At 37.4% G+C, this 24,720-nt stretch overlaps 1 protein-coding gene across 3 annotated transcripts in view; it reads right to left on the reverse strand.

The window, feature by feature from the left end:
* Nucleotides 1–24,720, reverse strand: part of PLCB1 (phospholipase C beta 1) — a 706,046-nt gene that overhangs the window by 238,109 nt on the left and 443,217 nt on the right. For all 3 annotated transcript variants that reach the window (XM_077115679.1, XM_077115662.1, XM_077115670.1), the window contains exon 4: nt 13,493–13,630. In XM_077115679.1, the coding sequence (XP_076971794.1) occupies nt 13,493–13,573 (81 nt within the window). In that variant the 5' untranslated portion in view covers nt 13,574–13,630. The remainder of the gene's footprint in view (nt 1–13,492; nt 13,631–24,720) is intronic.

Below are 24,720 nucleotides of genomic sequence, written 5' to 3' on the forward strand. Positions count from 1 at the left end.
TTTTATTGAGGGAAATTTATGGTTTATTCTCCAAAAATGTGGGTTATCAAAAACATGCTGCACATTGCATTATGCCCCATCCAGAAACGTCTCTAGGTGAATTTCACGAGGGGTTCTAAGAACAGGGGTTCTTCATCATTACAAGTGGTTAGGATACCTGCATTTCTATCAGCAGTATATGGGGGCTCATATCATTTTCCCACATTCTCAAAAGCACTTGCTATTATCAGACTTTCAGAACAGTTTTGCAAATGTAATGGATGCACTGTGGGCCTCTGCAATGAACTGGCATTCCCTGGTTTACCAGCACAGTTGAGCAGCACTTGATGAATTTGGGGCCTTTGATTCTTTTCCTGGCAAATTTCTTGTTCATAATCTTGACCCATTTCTCCTCTACAGTATTTGTGTTCATTGTCTTTAAAAGAGAGGAGGGATTTTAATTTGTTTGCTCGAGGTTTATGCTCAAACTTGGGTCAGTGGTCGGTACCAGTCCTGCAGATGTAAACAAAATACCACACAGTGGCTGAGTGCTAGAAATGGCACCCAGGACTCCCTGGGCTTTTAGAAACCCAGGGTACACCTGTGACCTGACACCAAGCAGCTGGAGGCAATGAGAAAAGGCACAGAGTGTATCTTCTGCTCGCAAAAACATATATTCATTCAACCAAATGATATTCTGAAAGACGTACTGATTCTCAGTCTGTATGCATATAACTGTGTGAGAATGGTTATCCCAAGGAAATAAAAGGAATGACAAATGATAATAGACTGAAAGCACCTATTTTCACAGTACCCAATTTGGAAGCTTCTATTTTATGTATCCAATTAGTTTTGAAAAGGTTCCTGGATTAAAGCATAATTTTAAAGCAAATATTTTAATATTTGTGACATAGATGAAAGATTTTATTTTCTAATAGTGCTATGTTCTAGTTTGCTAGCTGCCAGAATGCAATATACCAGAAACGGAATGGCTTTTAAAAGGGGAATTTATTAAGTTGCTAGTTTACAGTTCTAAGGCTGAGAAAATGTCCCAATTAAAGCATTTAATTGTCCAATCTAAGCATCCAGGGAAAGATCCAATCTAAGCATCCAGAGAAAGATCCAATCTAAGCATCCAGAGAAAGATCCTTGGTTCATGATGGCCGATGAAGTTCAGGGTTTCCCTCTATCAAGTGAGAAGGCACATGGCGAACATAGCCACAGTTTCTCTCTTGGCTGGAAGGGCACCTGGCAAGCAAGGCGTCATCTGCTAGCTTTCTGCCCTGGCTTCCTGTTTCATGAAGCTCCCCACGAGGTGCTTTCCTTCTTCATCTCCAAAGGTTGCAGGCTTATGGGCTCTCTGCTTCTCGTGGTTATGTCATTCTTCTCTGCTCTCTCTGAATCTCCTTCATTCTCCAAAATGTCTCCTCTTTTATAGGACTCCCGAAACGTCTCAAGACCCACCCAAATGGGTGGAGACATGCCTCTACCTAATCCAGTTTAACAACCACTATTGATTAAATCACATATTCGGGGAGATGATCGAATTACAATTTCAAACATACAATGCTGAATAAGGATTAGAAGTGGCTGCCTTTACAAAGTGGGATTAGGATTAAAACATGGCTTTTCTAGGGTACATACATCATTTCAAACCAGCACACACTATGTTTTTTTTCTATTTTTTGGCAAAATCCATTTTCTGTCATTGGTAATGGTGTCATTCCTATTCTCTCTTAGTTGTAAGTGTATAGCAGATTGGGGTTTGAGTAAAGAGGAACACTGTGGGTCATTCAGTATTGCGTTGCCCAACTGAGCACATTTCTTTCTCCCACTGACATGAATCAGAGACAATCCTGCAGAGCATTTGTCTCAATAAAGTAGTGAAGAATCTTTTCATGGTGAAAGATGATATAAGAGCTGTAAAGCATTGCATTAAAGTCAGAATGGACTGAGAAGCCAATGGATTTATAATATTATATAAAGCACTTAGAATTTCGGTGAAACTTCTGGTTTAGTTTTTCAGTATAGGGTGTCAGTGAAAGACTTACATTTTATAGCGAAAGTGTTCTCATCTTCACCTCATACTTAAAGAGAAATGACTGCCACACTTTGGTAATCTAATTACCAAAAACATGTAGCATACTAGGAGACAATATAAACACTATTGGGACACTAACAAATCATATGACTCAAATAATGTGGTATCAAGGAAAGACACATACTTATTTTCAGGCCAGTGATTTGAATGTCTTTACACTACAGTTGACAAAAGCACAATCAAACTAGCCCAGGAAACAAAAGAATTTATCAAGGATACTATGTTATTCCTTATAATTGAAGGAAAACTTGGACAAACCACAGGGAAAGAACACACTGATAAATTCAAGATCACCAGGAACCTGGGGCCTGGATGCCACAAGGACTTTTTGCATTGCTTTCATTGCTTTTCTCTTCCTGATGACATTATTCTTTTCTCTATCAATTGGTTTCTTCCCCACAGTCACCAACTGCATCAAGAGTTGTCACATATGGCACCACCCACCCTGTGGGGGAAGAGTCTGACTAATTTCCTCATTTCCAGTTTGGAAAAATCATGGAGCATGTCTCTGATCAGTCTACCCATAGAACAGTCAGGTAAGAACCTAGCAGTGTTCCTTGAGGACCAAATCCCTGTAGCTGGGGATGGAATGGTGAGCAGAAGAATTAAAGAGTACAGAGATCACATATACCCACAGCATAGGAATACTGTAGAAAAGCAGACAGAGGAAAAGGATGTGTCATTCCATACCTTAGGTGGGATCTCTTCATCCCGAGTCTCATACTTTTTTTATAATAGGTAATGAATTCATTTTCATTGACTTGAGTTGACTACATGTTTGAATGAATGTCTTGATTGAAAGAGACTTAATTCCTTTAATAATGTATGCCTTTTGAAATTAATTTTTATGTCTCTTCCATTTTATAAGTTTTCAATCACCCTTCTTGGTTACAATGATATTTGCTTTGCACACTTTTCCTATTAGAATTTTTTTTTTTACATGGGCAGGCACCGGGAAACGAACTCGGGTCCTCTGGCATGGCAGGCAAGCGTCCTTGCCTGCTGAACCACCGTGGCCCACCCTTCCTATTAGAATTTGAAACACTACAATGTACAGTTGGAATGTTATCGAAACTAGAAGTACTGTAGGGCTCTCCAATTAATAAAGCTAGGAGGTTTAATTTTAGGGGTTAGGGCAAATTTGTTGGCTACATAGGCCAGCTTTATGCTTTGTTTTATATTTTGGGTTGTATTATGAAGACCTGTTGTCCAGCTACCTTTCCCCAGAGAAGTGAAGCATTGTTCTAAGAAACGGTTTCTCTGATGATCTAAGGAAGGGCTCACATGCCTGAAAGTGCCCTCCAGAAGATGTAAAGGGATCCATATTTGGGGATACTTTTGAGAGGTGCCAGATCTAATACATCCTTAGCATTCTTCCATCATTTCTTGGCATTTCCCTGTTGAGTAGGAAAAGTTTAATGTGGTGAAATCAAGTTAAAATGAACTTTAAGAGAATTCTTGAAAGGGAAAAATAAACCCCCCAAGGAAGTAACATCCATGGCATGAAATGGAAAAAAAAAAAGAGAGTGATACTGGCTTTGGTTGAAATGTCCATGATGAGACCATTTTGGCTACATCATTTTAAGTCACAGGTGCATTTTAAGTATCAGCTGGAGAGAACTTGTCCTTTACCTCCATCTAGTTTTCTAAGTCACTGCATATTTGTACAACTGAGAAAAATGTTAATTAAATGTCCATATATAGAAACCCCTAAGCTCTGTTGCCGTGGTTTTCATGTCAATCCACTGTATTCTTGGAATGCTTCTTCCAACAGCCTCCTGCCTCTTTTATGAAAACACCTGCTATTATGTCTTCCAGTCCTAGCAATCTCAATGATAATTATCACTTTGGTTGTATCTGCACGAGTACTATGTACTATAGATAATAAATATATATAAGCAGGGTCTGTAATTACAATTGATACCACTGTTTATTATTTTTTTAAAGTAATTGCATTTGAGAAGATCAGATGCAAAAAAAGATTTTAAAAGAAACAGCCAATTTCTTTAGTGAGATAAAAGAGTAGCAATCACAATTTCTTGGGAGCTAAGTGGCACTGCTTATCTGTTAAATGAAGTCTTCTTGACAAAATTAAAACCACATTCCTTGAAAATTGATTAGTGAACAACAAACAGGTACTTCTTCATTAACTTATAACTTAACATACGGAAGTCTGCTAAAATATAATTTTCTCATTTGGAAATTAAATTGTTTTAAATTGCCTTAATTATTGCCTTTTCCCCCCGTATTTAATTTAAACCTTTTTTTTTTTTTTTGCAAGTTAGATTCTTCAACTTGAAATGAAAGGGGGTATCTGACCCTTGGAAATGATTTTATTCTGTCAATCCCTTTTCACTAAAAGAATAATCCCTTGCCTCTATCCCAATTTCTCACCTTTGGTTATTCCCCCATTGCATGTGGAGGCCACAGAAAAGTGACTGCTAAACATGACAATTTATGATTGCCTTCTAATTTAAAATAAAGAGGCTTAGTTTACTTAATGGTTATAATGGACTCTCATATTTTGACATTTTGGCTAGTGGATTTAAAAATATGCTTTACTGGATATCAGAGACCCACTCTGCTACATTTTAGCTGTGGAACCCATTGCTCGGTGCTATCTAACATCCATTTCCTTCTCTTCTAACAGAAACCCAATGTTATTTGGGCCAGCGATATGTCCAACTAAAAAAATGACATTTTCCAACTTCTGCAGCAGCTGGATGGTCATGGGACAGAGTTCTGGTCAATGACATGTAAAGAGAAGTCTGCTGGGAAATTCTGGGAAAATGAGCTTTCCTGATAAAATTGTTCCTTCCATCTTGCTGTTGGAAATACAAATGAAATGGCCTGAGTTGCTGCAAGAGCATTTTGAATTTATGAGGGACAGAGTGTGAGAATTGCAGGGACTTCACCCATTTCAGACCTGAGCCACTGAATCAGAAACCACCTATCTCCAGGCTTTCTGCTGTACGAGAGGGAAAAAAACAACCCACTGAAAAACAAACAAAAAACCAATTTGCTTAACTACTCTTTGGTTTGGTTTTCCATTACTCTATTCATGCCTGATAGAATCATATTGGACCTTTTATTTTTTTAAGCTACCCAAGCTTCAGTTGCCTCCTAAAATGTAGATAAAACATGGACCTACTTCATACAGCTATTGCAAGAATTAAGTGAGATGACCCAGGTTAAGTGCCGAGACCACTAACAGGCAAAACAAATCCTTATTTGCCAACAACACCTCCTTCCCTCCAACTTTTGCTAGCTTAATTGTCCTTGTAAATTGTCAAAGTCGAAATGTTTTCCTCCTCTCCGATGTCTATAATTAAGACTTCAATTACTTGCTTTTAAGTTGATTCTAAAAAATTGAAATTCAACAAATAACATTTACATGATTATGAAGATGCAAATATAGTTTTTTGCAGGGCCATATATTCAACTCTGATTATTCAACTCCTGCAGTGCCAACACTGTGAACCTCATGACTTTCTAGAGGGAACATTCCCAACTCCAAGTTCACATGGATTTTTTTTGGCTGTTCCTCTAGTTGCTGAAAATCCTTTGTAGTACAGCATGCTTTGTATTTGGATAATACGTTTCTTATACCTATTTTTCTCCCTTCACCTTAACTTTAATTTGGGTAAATGGAACCTAAGCCATTTCATCATTTACCTAGTATCTTCCAGCTTCTTACTCCTGTTGTCTAAACTGGTTCATTCCTATTCTTGTACTTAAACTTCCAGAAGAGTGCCTTTCTTTATAGCTCTCAGACACTTTTTTCTCTGTATTATACTTTTCATAATTTCTTCTCTGTTTTTTACTTTTTATTGGCTTTTGCTCTCTCTGCGTACAATATCTCTTATTGTGCCCATCTTATTTTCTCCCTCATACTGCCACCGCTCTGTCTTTTGCTTTTAGTGTTGTTTACTTGCTGTTTTCATTGTTGTTTGGTTCCAGATTCTAGGAGATTTCTTTTATCTTCTCATCCAACAGTTCTGTTGAATTTTAATTTTCATTCCCTAATCATATTTTTAATTTCCATGAAAACTTTCTTGGTTTTGGTTACTTTTTTTGTCATAGCATCTTGTTCTTATTCATATATTCCTGAAACTCTCTGGGAAGACTTTCCACTGTTTTAAAAATCATAATTTCCTTTCTGGGATTATCCCTGGCCTTCTCCTATCACTTCCTTATTCATCTTTCTTTTCTTATTCAATGGTGTAGCCTTATTCAAAGGGTGTTGATATCTGGTCATTTGTTCACATTTGAGCGGCAAGAGAAGGGTTGATCTGGACCTTCGAGAATAAGATTGGGGTTGACTGGCTCGCAGTGTTTAGGGTGAGCCACCGCTGCTGGACTGAATCCCTAAATGCTGGAATGAGAGAAGCGTTCCTCCAGATTTCTCATTCCGACACTAGACATCATAATTCTTTCCAAAGAGTTTGTTCAGTTTCATAAGAGGCAAATCTTCAAAGCTTTTTGATCTGTGAAGTAACTGGTTACAGATTATTCGCACGATGACAGAGAGGGGAGTGTTTAGTTAGTTCTATATTCCTAGCACTTAGAACTGTGGCCGGCACAAGTAGAGATTTCATAAATATGTGTCAAGTGAATGGATTAATGAATATTATTATATATGCGTCAGGAAGATTACTGATGACATACTTTCAAACATTTGCATCCTTAGAAATGATTTATTCTCTGGGAACATTGGGTTCAACTCCTAAAGACAATAACTGATATCAAGGCAATAGGAGATACAGAACAATCTGACTTTCAAAGGATGCCAGCTATTTTTCCATGATTTTTTTTGCATGGAAGGAATACAGTTAATCAAGGATGGAATGGACCTTCTTAGAATCTTCTTCCTTTCCAAACTCGTGGTGAATTTTTAGTGTCTGGGCACCTGCTTCAGGGGAAGGCACAGATAGGACAATCGGAGTTAATCAGCTGCCAGGCTTTGGAAGACATGGAGGCAGAGGAACAAAGGGGAAAAGTTCTTGTCTCTGTTTTATGGGGTGAATCAACAAAAAGGGAGATGCTGCAGAAGCAGTCGTGGGGAGGAATGGGCTTGCAGCACCAGCAGCCACAGTCTGAAATTACAAGCTTTACTCTATCTTGGGGTGTAGATTTTCCCTTCCGTTTGGCATCAACTCGTGTACAGGGCACCCCTGGACATGGCCTGGCTCAAGAGAAGCCCTCATTCAAGGAGTGCAGAGAGATAAGACCTGCAGGAGGCAGAGGGTAGGGTCACTTTTTCCCACAATTACTAGAATTGAAATCGCTGGTTCTTTTCAAGGTGTATGGAAGATATTTAAATTCAAGATGCTCTTTTTCCCCCCAATTTAATATGAATATCTCTCTTTGGATTTCTGACCTTTTAAAATTTTATATGGTTCCTCCAAATCAGTGACATTTTCACACTTTAAAAGTTTAAGATACTCATCCTTCTTCTGCCCGACACCCATCCAAAACTCAAGTGCTGAGTTACGTTGGGTAAATGTCACTCTCGAAAAAAGATATTCCACAACCATAAAATTCCAAGTCTAATAGTGCACTGCATTGCTATAGGAAGAGCTTGGTCTTTATTTATGATTGGATGGGGAATATGCTAAGAGGACATAGGCATATATTGTTAATGTGAGAAGGTCAGGAATAGCAGTAAATGAAGATCTCACAAAATCCAATAGCCAAGAGGTCTAATTTTTCACATTCAAGCCATCTTTTTAGCATCTATAATTCTACTCCAAAGGAGCCATGTACAGTTGTTGATCATGCCCCAAAATACATTGCTGAAAGTAATTGTCTTTTTTTCTTAATCATTTTCCCTTGAAGAAAAGTCAAACTTACTTTGTAGGTCAAAGTGCATCAATCTTACTTTGTATGGCTTCAATTTTTTTTTTTACTTTTTGAGACTTGTCTTATGCCCTAAGCTTTAGTCTATCCTAGAGAAAGATCTGTGTGTCCCTGAGAAGAATGTGTATTTTGCTGTTGGTGGTGAAGTATTCCATATATGTCTGTGAGCGCTAGTTGGTCTGATGCTCTGTTTCTTGATTTACATGCTGGTTACATACTGTGTTCTCTTTGGAAAAAATCCATCAGGGTGTACAGTTATGATTTGTGCACTTTTCTGTGCATGTTCTGTTTCAATAAAAATATATATATTTTTAAATTTGGTGTGAGTACATGCTAAGAACTTGACTAAATAAGAAAAACACATTTGCTTGTTTTAGCTTTCTTATTTAGAAATGTTAAGATAATATAGCATTTAAAAAATAAAGGACTGAAAGAAATGGCATCTGTCAATCCTGTGCAGATCAATGAACATAAAAGTTAACCTGGCCCATCCCCACCTTTAGACATCTCAGTCTCAACCCACCCGTTCATTGCTGGTTCAATCTACTCCTTCACAATCCTGGAGCAATATGGGCTGAAAATGTTAATAGTGAGAATGTGCAACAATGTGCCTGGCCCAGGGGGGCCTCTCAGAGTGTCAAGATATTTAGCACTTAATATCAGAGCATGCATCTCAAACCAAGTCTCTCAGGGTGATAAGGCATTTCACTAATACTTTGCACTGAACAAAGAACAGGCGTTGGGTAATGGAATGAGCACCCAGGGGTCTAGCCACAGGGACCTCTGTTTATCCAGCCTCCAGGGGAACACTGTCCTGAGCCTTCTTAAAAAGCATCTTTTCGATCTTCATTCGTGCATGATTGGAGAGGGAACCAGAACACAGAGGGAAGATATGCTGAAACAATTTTGGTTCTTTAAATCCAAAGTAGGGACGTTTGCTTTCTTTGCATGCTGAGATTACTCTGGGTAAGGCATGAGACAGATTTTATTCCTTGCTGAGATTCTCCAGATGGTGAGTGGTTTCCCAATCGCTGCATACTGGAGAGCTGAGACTGGAATGTAAATGCCAGCATATGGCAACCTCTAAAGCCCTACCCCTGGTTCAGAGCTATCTGCTTCCTGCAACCTACACAGTGCTGTTGAGACTGTGCAGCTGCAGTGAGTCGTACACAGAGCTAGAAGTCTATTTCTTCATAGTCCGCCCCACCCCGCCCCCAAACACCACCACCCAAATAAAGAAGACTGGAGGATGGTGGGTGAAGAGGGGGTGAGGCCTGGAACTGGGGGCAGAAGAACACTGTTATCTTTAGGCTCTTTGACCAACTGGAAATTTGCATGGATCTGATCAATCAGTTAATGTTCTCAGATCAGCATTGATTTTGGCATGCAGATTGTCAATGATCTGTCTTTTGCAGTCCACATTAACCCTTCCAGTCAGATCTTTAAAGACATTTACCAATTAGTACTGAAAAGAACTTGAGAAATCAAAGTCTTCTCTCAGCTAGTGGTTTCTGTCTTCTTTGTCATTGAGGAAGCAGGAGCAATCAGAAGCGAATCCCTACAACTCCCTACCAGGGCAATTGTTTCTGCTGTCTCAACAGCTATCTCTTGAAAAGTAGCTATTACAAAACACTTCTTCCCCACAGCAGCCACTAAGGGGGAAGAAGGTTCTCTGTCTCTTGAAGATATCATGGTAAGAGGTCATGTTTCTTTGGTACCCAAAGGACTTTGGGAATGGCTTGCAAGTCGGACAATGAACAAATATGGTAAGGGTAGCTGATTCTCTGTTGCAAAAATATTGTTACCTGCTATCCCCATTGTGCTCAGAGGTGGGAACTAAGGTTTTATTAGGACCATGTTTTTCATTGTAATGTGAATCTAGACAAAATTTTGCCAAACAGAAGTCCCCAAGCCTTATTCAGCCCATAGCTATGGAGTTTTTTCTTGACTCTTAAGGGAGTTTTAAAATTGTTGCAATCTTTAACATCTTACGTACATTTTTTTCCAGCTACTCCTGGAAGAAAACCCAAAGATCTGGCAACTCTGAGACCACATTTCTCTAAGGGAGAGGCTCTCAAAGTGTGATCCCTAGACTAGCAGTATCAGTGTCACCTGGGAGCTTGCTAGTTATGTGATTGCTCAGATTTCCATCCTAGAGCCATCCTAGAAATGTGCTGGCCCGGCACATTCTGTATGTATGTATGTATGGCCCAGCAATCTATATTTTTCAAGCCTCACAGATGATCCTGACACAGGCTGAAGTTTGAGAACCACTGTTCCACAGTAACAGCTGATAGCTGCTGAAGAGGAGCTACACTGGTTTGAATAGCACAGGAAATCCGTGAGTTGCTCCATTCCCCATCCCTCTCTTTCCTTTCGGCCTTACCCTGGGGCAGTGCAGTTATTCACATTACCTGCTTAAACCCAGTAGAGATTTATGTCATAACTCTTAATCTAGCCTATCCTGTCTCTGAGAATTAGTGTTTGTCCTGTGATGTCTGTGTGTTCTAAGAGTTCATTGCAGGGTGACTAGAAGGAATGAAGATGTACATTAGCATTCCTCACTGGCAGGGGATATCAGGAGAGACTGGACAAAGGCCTGGGGAGCAAAAGTCTCTCCCAGACTGTTCGGAGAAATCAGAGAGCAGCGTCTATGTGTGCCAACAGCGAAGGCTGAAGATCAAACCAGTGAGATGTGAGAGTTGAGCTCGTGCAGGCATTCCATTCCAGGGTCTGCAGGGGATGGATTCAAGGTCAAATATCTACTGTGGATAGAATTATATTCCCCTGAATAGGGCAAGAGAGTTGCAGTGGGAGGGTTTTAAAAGTAGATTCAGTCACAGTGTGAACTGGGAAGCAGGCTGGCAATTGGAGTGTATCTCTGAGGGGACGTCTTATCGAAGTTTTATTTCTATTCTATTTTTTTTTTTTGCAGGCTATGGATCCAGTCATAATCATCCAGTTTTATTTCCCCCCTTTCTTCTGTTTTACTTTCCTTTGCCAGTACCTCTAACCTTGCTATAAGTCAGGTGGCAGGCAAATGTGAAACAAACTACCTATTTCCCAAATACACCAAGGGTGGTACCTTCGAGGGAGAAGGGAAAATTGATTCTAGGAAACTTAGAGTCCTTAGGGTTGGCAAATCTTGCTGGTTAAACAAAGTGTGGCTGTTGTTTAATTGCAGAAGAAACCACATTTTTGGTCCATCTACAGAAAGAGAAATTGAAAGACACGATTTTCTCCCCTTGTCCATTCTTAAATGCAAGTGATTTAAGTAAGAAAGGAAGCAGGCAACTATCTGCTAAGATATTGCTGTAACCAAGCAACTCCTTTCAGACCATTGCCTTCTCTGATCACCCCTATAAAGATGTAATTCCCTTCTTTAATCTTCACCCATGCTCTTTTCCTATTTTATTCTTCCACATAGGTCTCCATTTGACACACAATACCTTCACTACTGAATAGTGATTTCTCTCTTTCTTTCTAGTAGAATGTTGGCTTTCAAAGGGAGCCTAATCCTACCACCCAACAAATGCACCACCCAACAAAGGTATGTTGAATGAATACATGAGCCAGATTCCATTTGTAAACAACTTCTGCAAAGGAACTCAACTTTCAAAGCAGCTGATGTTTATGTCAGATGTTCTATGTAAGGCAAGAAGCTGTCTCCTTTGGTGGAGACACAATGCCAGGGATTATATACTATGGCCTCAGGGAATAAATAGAAGGTTTATGTTATGAGAAAATACTGAAGTAGAGAAAGTAAGTTTTCATCCTAAAAAGGTGTTTGCAAATCTTAACCTCCTGGCTCAGCAATTTCAGTGGGGATAAAAAGCTTATCACTGCCTGAGAAGGCAAAACATATTTTAGTTTTATTGATTATACCAAGAATATCAAACAGATGCTAGAAAAATCTCTATCAATGCAATCCTGACGGGGAATATTACAGGGCTCAGAAACCAAAATCCCTAAGTAAAATTTAGTGGGTAGGAACCCAAAGAGAGAAGGAAACAACATGTTTTAAACATAACTACACAAGGGTTTAATGCAATAGAATATATGCAGATTGACTTGTAATATAAAATCTATATTCACTCTTGTTAAAAGCCTCCCAAAAGTCACTGTGGTTTATTGAAAATTTTTTTATTGAGATTTAATGAATCTCATGAATTGTTCACTTTTAAGGGAATATGGTTGTATTTGGGGAAAAAGATTTTGCAAATATCCGGCAAATATTTTGTACTTGTTATCTATATTCATCATCCCATCCAAACATATGCTCAGAAATTAAATATATACAACTCAACAGGGTACCAGGAGAAGAACTATAGAAAAGGAAATACAGTGCTATCACACACTATTTTATTGAACTGAAATTTCTTCAAGTATAAATTATATGATCAAAGCAAATGGGAGACTTGGTTCTTAGAGAAAAGGGAGCAGGTTTGTAAGACACTCTTAGAGAGTAGCTTCTAAAGACTTCAGTGTTAAAACAGGTTGGCATTTTATTCGTCCCATTGTGAGAGTCGAAGTCAATGCTATCTAAACTTTAGATAGAAACCCTGCTGTAATCATTAATGAATCAGAGACTGGGTCAGTACATCCAGTGTAGTTCAGAAAATTGTCAGAGCATGGAGGGTTAAGAAATTTGTAGATCACATGCCTACAATGCATATTTTGAAGTTAAATGACCCAGGAGTTGTGACCCATGACATGGGAAAACTTTATAAGGGAGCATATATAATACATGGGCTTCAAAGTATCCTTAGATTCACATTCTTTTCCCTTGACACAAATTATTTGAAGGATAAGAATCAGTAGTAGTATTCTTTATACTATAAATAGGGAAAAAGAGCATTCTTTTTAACTATGTACATTTCAGTGCTCTTTTAATGGCGGCTGGGCGTTTCCAGAGAAAGGACCACTCTTGATTCCCAGGCTGCTAGAAGATCACAATTTCCTGTTTTATAATTTGATGCCTTATATTTTAGTTACTTCTCTATGCACCTGAAAGGCCACCAATATACATGAGCAATTTTTTGATGGAGGGGCCATGTCTAACTCATCTTTCTAGTCTATAGCTGGGTAAAAATTAGTTTACATTTTTCTTTTATTCTTTTATATATTAATTGAGCAGCTACTATGTGTATGGCTGTGGGTTAGATGCTGTGCAGGGGAACAGAAATTTAAAAAAGGTCCTGAAGCTGTCTTCCCTCAAGGAGAGGGTTGGAAAGGAGGTGTTGGAAGGGGGTTAGAGATGAGGTTAAGAGAGAATGATTTGGGATAAAATGTTTAGGTTTATCTATCTATTTGGTTTTATAAAGCAATTTTATCCTATGCCTTTTCCTTATTGGAAAAATCTTCAGACTTTTAAGTTGATGCAATTATTTGCCAGTGTTTGAACTGAACTTACATCTGGCAGCGGACTTTCTTTTATAGACTGAAATGTTATACATGGTAAAAATGACAAAAACTCAGCCTTTCATAGGCGCCATGCAGTATCATGAGAATTTGGATTGCTGTGACATGCTGGATGAGTTTCCATCCACATACCTTGGCCACTTCTTCCTGAAAAGCCACGAGATTCAAATGGGAGATGTTCACTAAGTCAGGGCCATACACCACCGTTATCATGCGATGCTCCAGACGCCCGATGTTCCCCACATCCAAAAGTTCACGTAACTTGGGGTCCTGGAAATACATATTGGGAAACAATAGTTTATAATTAGAGATGCTAACATGGTAACATAATTTCAAAAGAGTTTGAACTAGAATGATTTCAAACCCAAGGTTTCATTCATTCTTATCAGAAAATGGTAGGAGTTGACCCCCCCCCATTCACTAATATTGCCCTGCTCCCGTCAAGCACCCCCATTCCCCATCTTTCCAGTCCACACAGACAAATGAAGCAACTTGCCCCAAAGCTGTTGAGCGAAGAATTTCTCAGCACAGACTTACAGCACCCAGGCAAATAGTTGTTTTTCTTAATGTCATACGGTCATTCAGTAACAAATTTTTATGTGCCACTATTCTCCCTTTATTTCCTCAGTCATCCTGTGCAACATGTACTTGAAATGAAAAATCTCCATTTCTCCTCTCAATTCACAGACACATTAAGGTGAAATTCTCATAGACTCAAAACACAACAATGCCACAGAATACTTGGGCAGAAATATCTCCCAGGCTCACAGCCTGGACCTTTTCTAATATCAGGTACCTACACAAAGAGATGGGGTATTAGAGTGAGCAAAACGGTGCCCATGACATGACTATGTTAATTATGATCCTATCCTCAGGACATCCTGGAATCTCTGGGTAAGAAACTTCTGCAGTCCTTTCAGAGCATATTGCATTATTTGGGACATCACAAGTAAGGATCCTTGAAGATCTAGTCCTGCTAGAAAGAAAAGCTTCCCAAATCATTTGGAGCTCAAAGGAAAACCTAAAATAGGACTCAGTTAACTTGGCTAAATGTATTTCCTTCCTATAGGACAGGCCCTAAAGGAAATGAGAAGTCCACACAGAAAATTATAAGCACATCAATCACTTAGCAAATTTGCAGCCAAACTTCTGAGCAAGGAATAGACTTTCATTCTTATTTATTTAGCGAAATGCTGGGCCAACAAGGACTGATTTCCTAGGCTGGATATTCTGACCTTCTTTCTGAGGTTTTTATATAAACTCTTCTTATAAAGAGCAGACTTCAAAAAGCCAAGAAAGAAAACAAACAAGACATACCCAGCTGAGGTACTTTATTGGTGCCAATTATTTCCCTCTGTTTAGCTAATAAAACTTTCTCTTCTGTGTGGCTGCATAAAGAGGAACATTTTCAGGTAAGCTATGCAGAGAGGAAGCCCTGGTTTGAAGTTGTGCCCAATAAGACTGAACTCTCGACTAACGAGTGGAGAATTTATCAAGTACATCAGACCTCCTTAAAGGATCAGATAGTTGCCAAACATACATCAATTTGCATGACCCAGAAAAGGAGAGGAACACAGTAAAAATTTTATTAAACAAATAATAGTAAATAAGGGGACATTTTAAAGCATTTTTTAGCATTAATAAGAGCTTAAAGGAGAATGTTCAAGAAGAGTGGACTTGTCATGAAGGCTAATTAAAGAATGATACTAGTTGTTCTGTGAGAGGATAGTTGCATCACAGTTTTTGAAGTTCATTGAGGCAAGGTTAGAAGATAAAATATATTTGATCAGTACTATTTTTTTTTGTATACTTGCGAGAGCAAAATCATTTTCAGAAACCACATGAAACTTCTAATTATAAATCACATGTTTTAAATCAGCAATCACAGAGTCCATCAATATCTTTATTTCTGTAACTTTTAATGGGAAAATATTTGGGAATGAAATGACTCTATTTTGGGACTATTTTTCATTCTGGTGATAGCCACACAACTCACCCTTTGGCTTTTCTCTTGCCCATGCATTTTCTGTTCAGCCCATACCTACTTTACTTTCTCATTCTCATGCATTCAAAACACTTTTGTCTGCTTACTGAATATTAGGTCGGTTAAGGTGTGACCTCTCAGAACTGCAGAGATGGGATGTGAGGGAAGAGGGGATCTTTGAAGGGTACTTGAGAGGTAGGAACTGAAGGCAAATAGAAACAACTCAGAGGAGGTGCCCAGAAAGGAAATAATTCTGGAAAAGGGCTTGTTGGATTCCCACTTTCTGTTAGATACAGTCAACAAGAATTAATAAGAAAGTTGAGCAATTCTTTGTGACGTCTGTATTTGTAAAATCTGCCTACTAATGGCTGTTTATATATATTTACATATATATGACTACTATTCCTCCTTAAATATTTAGAAATTTGTAAAAAAAGCATTTAGAGGTGATGTCTGGGATTGGGTAAATAAAGCAGGATGACAAAATGGTGATATGATGATGGAATGTGCAAGTTAGGTAAATGAAGATTCAAGATATTTTTCTCTATATCTGTGTTGATTAACATTTGTCTAATGACTAAAAAGATGATTATTGAGCATGGACTAGAGGATGCAAGCCAGATTTGAGAAAATTTTTCTTGTATTAAAGCATAATAATTTTAAATTATGGTATTCTAGAAGTAAACAGAAATAATTTAAAGTATATAACAAGTAGTCAAACAAGTTCCTTACTAACTTCCTTTGTTGGTGATGAATCACACTGACTTAAACTATGGTTTACTTTCTTTTCCACCACCACATTATTTATTTTTAAAATTACATATTTTCTTCATCTATTTTTATCACTGCCGAATTTGGTTATGTTAGAATTCTCCTTTAAGAAATGATTTTACTCTTCTTTTTACCTTGTCTCTAAGTTTTCTCTTTTTTGAACATAACACCCTAAAGCTAATCCAGATGCTTAAAATTCCATTTCTAATTATTCCTCATTATTGTGCATATTGTTATATATATACATTTTATATATCATACTAAATATGATATTTATCCTTTCAAGTACCAGAAGTTGCCCTCAGTTGTCTTCAGCAGAGGAGGACCTCAGAGGACAGAAAGGGGGAATTCTCTGAAAGAACAAAGAGTAAAGGTACCAAGTTTTGGGGGAATCTTATAGGTGGGAGGAATTTAATGGAAACAGATTTCTTTTCATTTTTACTTTTTTAAGAAAATGATTGTTTCTGGGGTAAGCCCCTCTCCTGTCTGATAGAACGAATGCTACATTTTGAAAAAAAGAAAAAAGAAGAGAAGAGAGAGTAAAAGAGAAAGAGACAGAGAGGAAGAGAGAGAGTCAGAGAAAGAGAAAAGAGAGAGAAAAAGAGAAAAATAAATAGATCAAAATTACAACATCAAAAATCTACGATTGGCATTCAAACCACCCCCTTCCTCCAAACTATCCTACCAAGGAATTTTACATCTGAATTTTTCTCATTGATTGTACCTACTGATAACTTTCCAGAGAAGGATTTCCTTACCTGCACTACTACCAGACTATTGATTAATTAGTTAATTAATCAATAATTAATCGATCTTCCTGCTATCGATACAAGTTCTTTGAAATTTTCATGAAGAAAGCAAACTATCTTCATAACTTTGCAAAAACTTTCTATTTCCCTACTAGAGAACACTAAAGAATATAGCTCAGAAAAAAATAAGGGTTCAGGTCAATCTGGAATTTCATATTTTTGCTTAGCTGTCACTCAAGGCCTGGTTTAGCAGAGACTCTCCAACTGTGGCATGCCACAGTTGGAATAAATTAGACCAACTAAGAAATCCTGGCAGCTATAATTTAACTCTACTTTTAGGGTAAATCCTACATGCAATCCTCTAAGAGTTATAAAATAGAGACTACCTGATTAAATAGGCTTACCTTCTCTCAGTCACCAGAACTCATAGTTAAATTACTACATGTCTATTACAAAGAAAGTCAAGTTCTGCCCTTGTTAAAACTCAAGCAATGATTCTTACTTCCAGTTAACAGGTCACAGAAGAAAGTGAGAACCATTGTACACCTTGGAAACAGGCACTCAATTACAGCATGTGCTACCATAACTTTATCATTTAAACTTGTAGAAATTAGTGGAAGAAATGAACAAGGGCTAAACGATGATTTTTTAAAAGAATTGAATACGAGTTTGAGCCCTCACACCTTAATATGGCTTTAAAGAAAAGTTATATTATTTGTATGTCAGCTATCCACAAAATAACATATCTTTTCAAGATACTTAGATTTCATTTTTTATACCAGAAGTATCTTGGGGGCAGAAAATATATCTTAATCCTTTCTCATATAAGAAATGAGTTTCTATTATTTTTAATACATTTTATATAAATACATCTATATTTAAAATAAGTATATGTTAAATATATACTTAGATATTTATATATAAAAATACATAATATACATTTTACACATTTATTGAAGACGTTTGTATATTAAGCTAATTGTCCACAGTGCTTAATGAAATCCTCTTAAATTGAGATGCCATCATATAAATACAACTGTAGTCCATCATTTATATGTAGAATCTAGTATGTGAAAGTCTGTCTGTTAACATTGAGGGTAATAGTCAGAGATGAAAGAGGTGGATTCCTTGTACTTAAGTGACATTCGTACACTAAGCTTCACAGGGTTAAAGCTGCCTTTTCTTTGAAGGCAGAGCAAACTCTTTTTTCATGCTCTATTCAAATTTCATTGTAAAGGAAAGCTATAAAATTAATTCTGCAATGGCTCTCCATCAAGCCCTTGGATTTAACATTTGCATCTCAAAACAAAGATAGTAAACTCCCACATTCCCTTTGAATTGGGGCTTATCCTCTCACCTTTCATGTGAAAGGTTCTTTTCTCTTTTTATAACTATGATGAAAGATGTCATCCTTTTCACTAGGAAGCACCAAGAGTTTAGGCAGCTCACACAGCCAGCAAGCCTTTTGCAGATAAAATACCAAACACATGTGTAATCATGATTCTGAAATATGATGCTGTGAACATTCTCCTATGCAGAGGTTAAGGCTTGCAGGACATTACTTACTTATGCATGCTTTCCCCTAATTGATAGATAGGTTCTGTGGGTATTCGTCATCTATTTCTTTAGATGGATGGGGTGGAGGAGAACAAACTGATGTCTAATTTGCAAATACTAGAAAGACCAAGGAGATAAAATACTGCCCATTTTACCTCACAGTAGTCTTATTAAAACAGGATCACTCATATTCTTTTAAGATAGAATGGGACAAAGTTGTATAGTCAGTTTCCATTCCATTCACTGGGAGTCTCAATATACAATACAGAAATCTGTTAGGGGAGAAGAGAAAAAATCTAGTTGGTTTCGGCTTGCATCTCCCTGCAAAATCAAGTAGCTTGAAGGGGCTCTGCAGTAGTTGATTGAACTAAAACCAACATGCCATCTACACCGAAAGGAAAAAAAAAATAGTTTGGGAAACACTGAATGTAAGCTTGCAGAAAAAATATTCTCCTTCATCACGGGCTATCATGCAGCTAAAAATGTTGTTATTTTTAGGAATGGCCCCAAAGAACAGATAAAATTCAAGGAGAATTCACAAATTGTGTTGCAGTGATTAATTAAAAGTTTAAAGGCTTGATGTTTTCCTCCTCTACATAAGCTCAGGGACTGGTGTAATGTAGTTTTGAAGGACAGAAAGAAAAGAAAGAAGAAAGGGGGAATTGAGGGGCATTCAGGCAAAGGGGATTGAAATAAAGTACATACATTACATGAAACAGGCATTAGTCCCTGGATATAGAGATGTCCAAGGAAAAGACAATTCAGAGCTGGACAAATGCTGTGACTAAACCTTTCAAGAAGTTGCATTATCTGAGCCAGCTTCCAGGTTTCAACATGTGTGTTGCCATACAGGAGGGTGTTTGCCTTCACATCACCAAAGCGGAGTCAAGTCAAAGATCTAAGTGCAAGTAGTTTATTTTGGACTTTATCACAGGAAACCCAGTGAGCGGGTGGGGGAGGGAGACAAAGAGGAAAGAGCCAATACATCCTGGGTTTATGAGCAGTTAGCCACTTTGGGCAACTGAATCTCAGTCTAGCAGAGACACTCTGAGAGTTGGGAGAATTCTCCTGAGAAGATCCCCCAAGGAGCCTCGAAACAGTATTTATCTATTCACTTCTGCAAATAACCTCAGGGGATGTGCCAAAGGAATATGAGTGGGTCAAAAATGCTTGTTACAATGTTGACAGAATGGATATAATGAGAAAATTCTGTCCTGATATTAAACTAGTCTTCATATATTCGATGAAATCCACACTGGAAAGCATTTTATCAGGTAGGTTAACAGATTTAGCTTCTTAACTATCCAGTTAACTCTATAAAAATAATAAATAAAACTGCAGTAAGTTCTTCTAACTAGCAGCTATGTGTCACACGCCATTCTAGCCATTCCATACCACTTCCCCCCCATTTAATTTGCAACCTAACACCATGAGACAGTTATTATTCCTAATTTGCAAAGGAAGAGCATGAGGTCCAGGGAGATAAAGTTATTTGCTCAATTTTATAAAATAGCGAGTGTGGGGTGGGGGTGAATTAGAATCCAAGTATATCTGCCTATAAATTCTAAGCCCTTTCCAAATGATCTTGTGTTATGATTTGAATTTGAACACTCCAACTTGGATGGAGCTTATATAAATATAGCGCAAATAGTTCAGTTGGCAGAATGAACTTAAATAAATCAGCATCCATCCAAATATTCCAGTATAGGAATATCCCTAAGGCAATATTCTAGGAAGTTCGTTTATCACAGAAAATAATCCAAATGCAAAATTAGAACAGGAAAGGGCTAATGGCATCACTTGTCTCCCTAGGAAAAAATGGATGTCAAGTGGTCATGTTTAATCATCATGTATATTTATTTAAAGTATAAATAGGTGAAATACGTAGCAGTAAAAAATAGTCAATGGACAAAGTAGTTAGCTTCTTCCCTTTTGGTCATAATTGTCAAACTTAAAAGTTCAAAAGTATAGACAGTCACTCATATTTTAAGTTATTCTCCAGACTAAATTCACATGCACAACCATTATCTAGGGAACACTTGTGTGCATAAAAATCCACATGCCCAGGGGGAAAATGGTGTGTGCAAAGCAGGCAATTAAGCATCATCTGTTCTTTCCCCTTTAAAAGCCCCAAAGAGAGGGTGAAATGCATTACATTTCCATTCAATTTCCAGGGGAGGTCAGTGCTTCTAGGCAATTCTCAATATGGAAGTGCCCAAGTTTTAGAAGAACAGTGAAGCCAATTTGTTAAAAGAATGCAAAAATAACTTTAGTGAGTCGGTATCAACTCCCGGATTGGTGAGTTCTCCATTGGTGAAAACCCTTCCCTATGTGTGGCCACACCTGCCTCCATACAAGGTATGCTGGGGCAGTTAAGTGGTATCAAAGGGGCTTCAGAACCTCAGAACATAATTTAAAATGAAACATATCGAAACAGAGGCCCAGCTATTCTTTGAAAATGGCAAGCACACAATGCTTATTTTGCAGTTTCTAGAAAATTCAGTTGTTGTCCTGAGGGCTTCTGACACATGGAGGGAGCTAGCAGAGACTCTGCCTGGCTTTGAGCTTTGGTTCTACCATTTAAAACAATGTGACCTGGGGAAGTATAGTAGTGCTTATTTTCAAAAGGTTGTTACCATGAAATAAATGAATTATTATATGCAATGTGCTCAGAGCAGCACATAACAAGCTCCGAATACTTGAAAAATAATTCAATAGCTTGAAAACGAGAGACAATATGGGATACCTACTGAATAATTTAGTTTTTTATAGGAACAATTTACTTTATACATTTATATATTTTTTACTTATTTTGAGACTGCCTAGCGGGACAACTTTTTATGTTCACAATTATGTATAAATAGTGTGAGTGTGATTGAGCTGATTATATTCTAAACATAGGCATTTTAATTTTTTTGCTTTTTTTTTTGCCTAATTCACTCCTCCATGAGAAATATAATTTAAAGAATGCTAAAGGACAAGTCATTTCTAGAACGTGCCTATTTCTGGCTCTTCTATTTAATTTGCTTAAAAAATTAGGCAAAGCCATTTGTTTTCTTTGAACTTCAGCTTAGTTTTTCTGCAGTGTGTGTGATGATAACAGAGCCTGCTTACCCAAAAGCATTACTGTGATGTTCAAAATCAAACCTGCAAACCGTAATGTGTCACATGTACATAATGAATTAATACTATATTTTTGGGTTGACTGACAATTATTTAAGTATGGCATAAAAAGAGCAGTTAAAAAATTGCTAGCTTCTATTTATATTTTTCTTATTACAATTATACAGGGTTGGATGAGTGAAAAGGAGAGAAAATATTCCCTGTCAGTTCAGTGGAGATAACTAAAGATGTGTGAAGAAAATGGATAAATTATCCATGTGTCTAAATATAGAAGTGAATATGTGTTTGCTAATGGCTCTTGAAATATTTCAAGACTAAATATTGTTTGATTGTCAGATTTTTTCCCTTTGCTTTACTTACATATCTTTTTTTCCATTTCTCTAAATAGACATGAGTTAACTATATTGCGTAATGCATAAAGATTATTAATGTTTTATGTCTTTAGAAATACAGGATATAAAGTTTTACAATTCAGAGTCTAGAAGATATTTGATGTCTACTTTTATAAGGAATAACTAGTAGCATCTAAATAAATCTTGCATTAATATACCTTGATTATGTGCTTCTCTCTGAAAGTAAAAAAATGTCTTCTAAACCCCTTACTACCTATCAAAACATATTGTACATGAAGATCAAAGTTGTCATCTATAAAACCTGAACTCTTAATGAGTAAAAATTATCTTTAGAGTTATTCAAAAGTGCTATTCATTAAGATTATGCAAGTTAATATCTCCATGCCTCAAAGCTATCACTAAAATTCTCAGGACAATTTTAAACAGGGAATGAAAAGGGAATTCAAGGAGCTTGAAGCTCTTAATTTTCTGAATATTTGGAAAGAATTGAGTATTTAAAGTACAATATTATCAGATACATCTTTGCATTTTACTTGTTCCAGGTAATGGTTTTTCCTTCCTTCTCAAAACTCGTTCACCCCCTTTTCACTACTTTCCCTCTCCTCTCAGCCATCTTTTCTTTCTCCTTCCAAAGTGGTGAACCCTTTGGAACCTGGTAAGTTAAATTCTTTTTACATCTTCCTGAGAAGACAACATTTAATGCATGAAATGTTTTGTGATGAATTATAATGCCACCTGTTTCATATTGAGAGCTCAGAGCATCCTATTGTTATGGACTAAAATCAACCTCTTCCACTTCTAAACTTTCTAATTAGTTCATTCTAATGTTTTCTATACAATTAACTTATAGCTGGCACTGTCTTCTTGCTCAAGAAATAGGACAGACTAAGAAGTGGAATTAAGAGGATACATATATCTTAGTTTTCCTTTAATAACTGCCACTCAATACCTTTTTGTAAAATGTAGTTTAAAAGATATTGGAATATTGATTCAAAGTTTCATTTCAGTCTACAAGTGATTTCCTAGGATTACTGAACAATTTCACCAATTAAGCACAAAAAAAAATTGGTTGCATTGGGCCATGAATAGGTTTTCTTTAGCTATTAATGGGAAATGTTTAACAATAGGCTTTCAAAAAACATAAGAAGCAAAATCTCACAAAAAATGAAACAAACAACCAAAAACCCAAGTCCTGAGTTTCTATGATACAAATATTCCCACCGTAGCCAATTTCAAACTACTCCGATAGTATCACTGAATTCAGAGTTGGGAAGAGATGGGCAATGACGTGCCATTAAGTAGTATTACCACCATACAGATACAAAACCTTAAATAACCTCAAGAGCACGGGTAATAGTAAAATGTAATAAAATAATTAGGAAGTGGTGAGTTTAGAGTATTGACTACCTTTTTTTTAATATATTAGGTTCTAAGTTTACATAATTTAATTTATAATAATGGTTGTGTATATAATAACCAGCAACAAAATTACCAAAACGTTAATGAATTGGCTCTTGGGGAACTGGTAAGATCTGGCACCAGCACAGCACTGCATGCGTCAAAGATGGTCTGAAAATGTTACAACATGGAAGAGGAGAGACTGCCACTGGGCAACAGGGCACGTCCTCGATTTGAATAGCATTGCCACAAGTCCCTTTTAGGCTTTAATCTTTCTAGTTTGTCTCCTTTCTCCAGCATCCTTATTCCTGGCAGAATTTTGCTTCAGAATTGTTTTTCACTGTCAGAGAGCTGGCTCTCTCTCTATCAGGCTTTATCTGCAGGACCACATTCTGGGGGCTTCCCCAAAATGAACCTGTTGGGCAGATCCTAAAAGCATCCTGGGTCTAAGTTTGGGTCCTAGACCATTATATGCAAATACAATACTCCAATTCAAAGGGAAATTAGTAAAGGCTTTTACTCCAAAATATACATCTGTGTGGCTTTTTCTTCATGAGGCAATCTATTTTTCTAGGGACACATTGCTATTGACTGATATACCAAAGGCTCCTTTGTAGAAGATTCAGCATCTGTCTAGGGTTTGTGGGCATCTGCCTCATGTTCTTTATTTATACAGTGAACAAATGTCTATTGAGAACCTATTATTTGCCTGGCTTTGTGTTAATTGATGGTGCTACACCGGTGGACAAAAAACAGACACCATATTATTCTGAAGGTGCTTACAATCTGGTGGGAAAAGTGACGTTAAGATAATCAAAAAATCTCATAAATAAATGTAAAGCTACTCCTGTTAGGGGTGTGGTAAGAAGCTTAGCAGGAGAGTCTAATGTACTGGAATTGGGAAAGACACACCTAAAGAAGTACTAACAGCTGAGCTCAAATTTTAAAAATGTGGAGGAGACATAATCAGATGAAAAAAAGATAGTAAGAAGCATTTCAGGAGGGGGATTGCATATGCAAATGTCCTGTGATAGGAGGAAAAGCATGCAAGTATGAGAAGTTTAAAAGCTAGTGAAGAAGCTTGGATGAAATGCAGCCTAAGAGACAGCTAAGAGGCCATACTGTGTAAGGATGTATGGTCTGTCTTTGTTGAGGAATTCTAAGCTCTTGAGGTAGAGTCTGAACTGGCTCATTGGCCAGTTTTAAGCAGGGAAGTTCAGGAAGTGAATGGCTAGGATGTGGAGGGCAGATTGGAGGGGAGACACCTGAAGCATTGCATGTGGGAAAGGTGAGTACCTTGAGTGAGAAGAGTAGTGGGGTAGTTGGACAGAATTAAGAGATAAGTAAGAGGTAAACTCAGCTCATCTTGATGATGGTTAAATATTGGGAATGGGGAGTCTGAAGTGTCACTAATAACTCCTAATT

Source organism: Tamandua tetradactyla, chromosome 1 (assembly GCF_023851605.1).
Source record: "Tamandua tetradactyla isolate mTamTet1 chromosome 1, mTamTet1.pri, whole genome shotgun sequence".
Taxonomy (NCBI): Eukaryota; Metazoa; Chordata; class Mammalia; order Pilosa; family Myrmecophagidae; genus Tamandua; species Tamandua tetradactyla.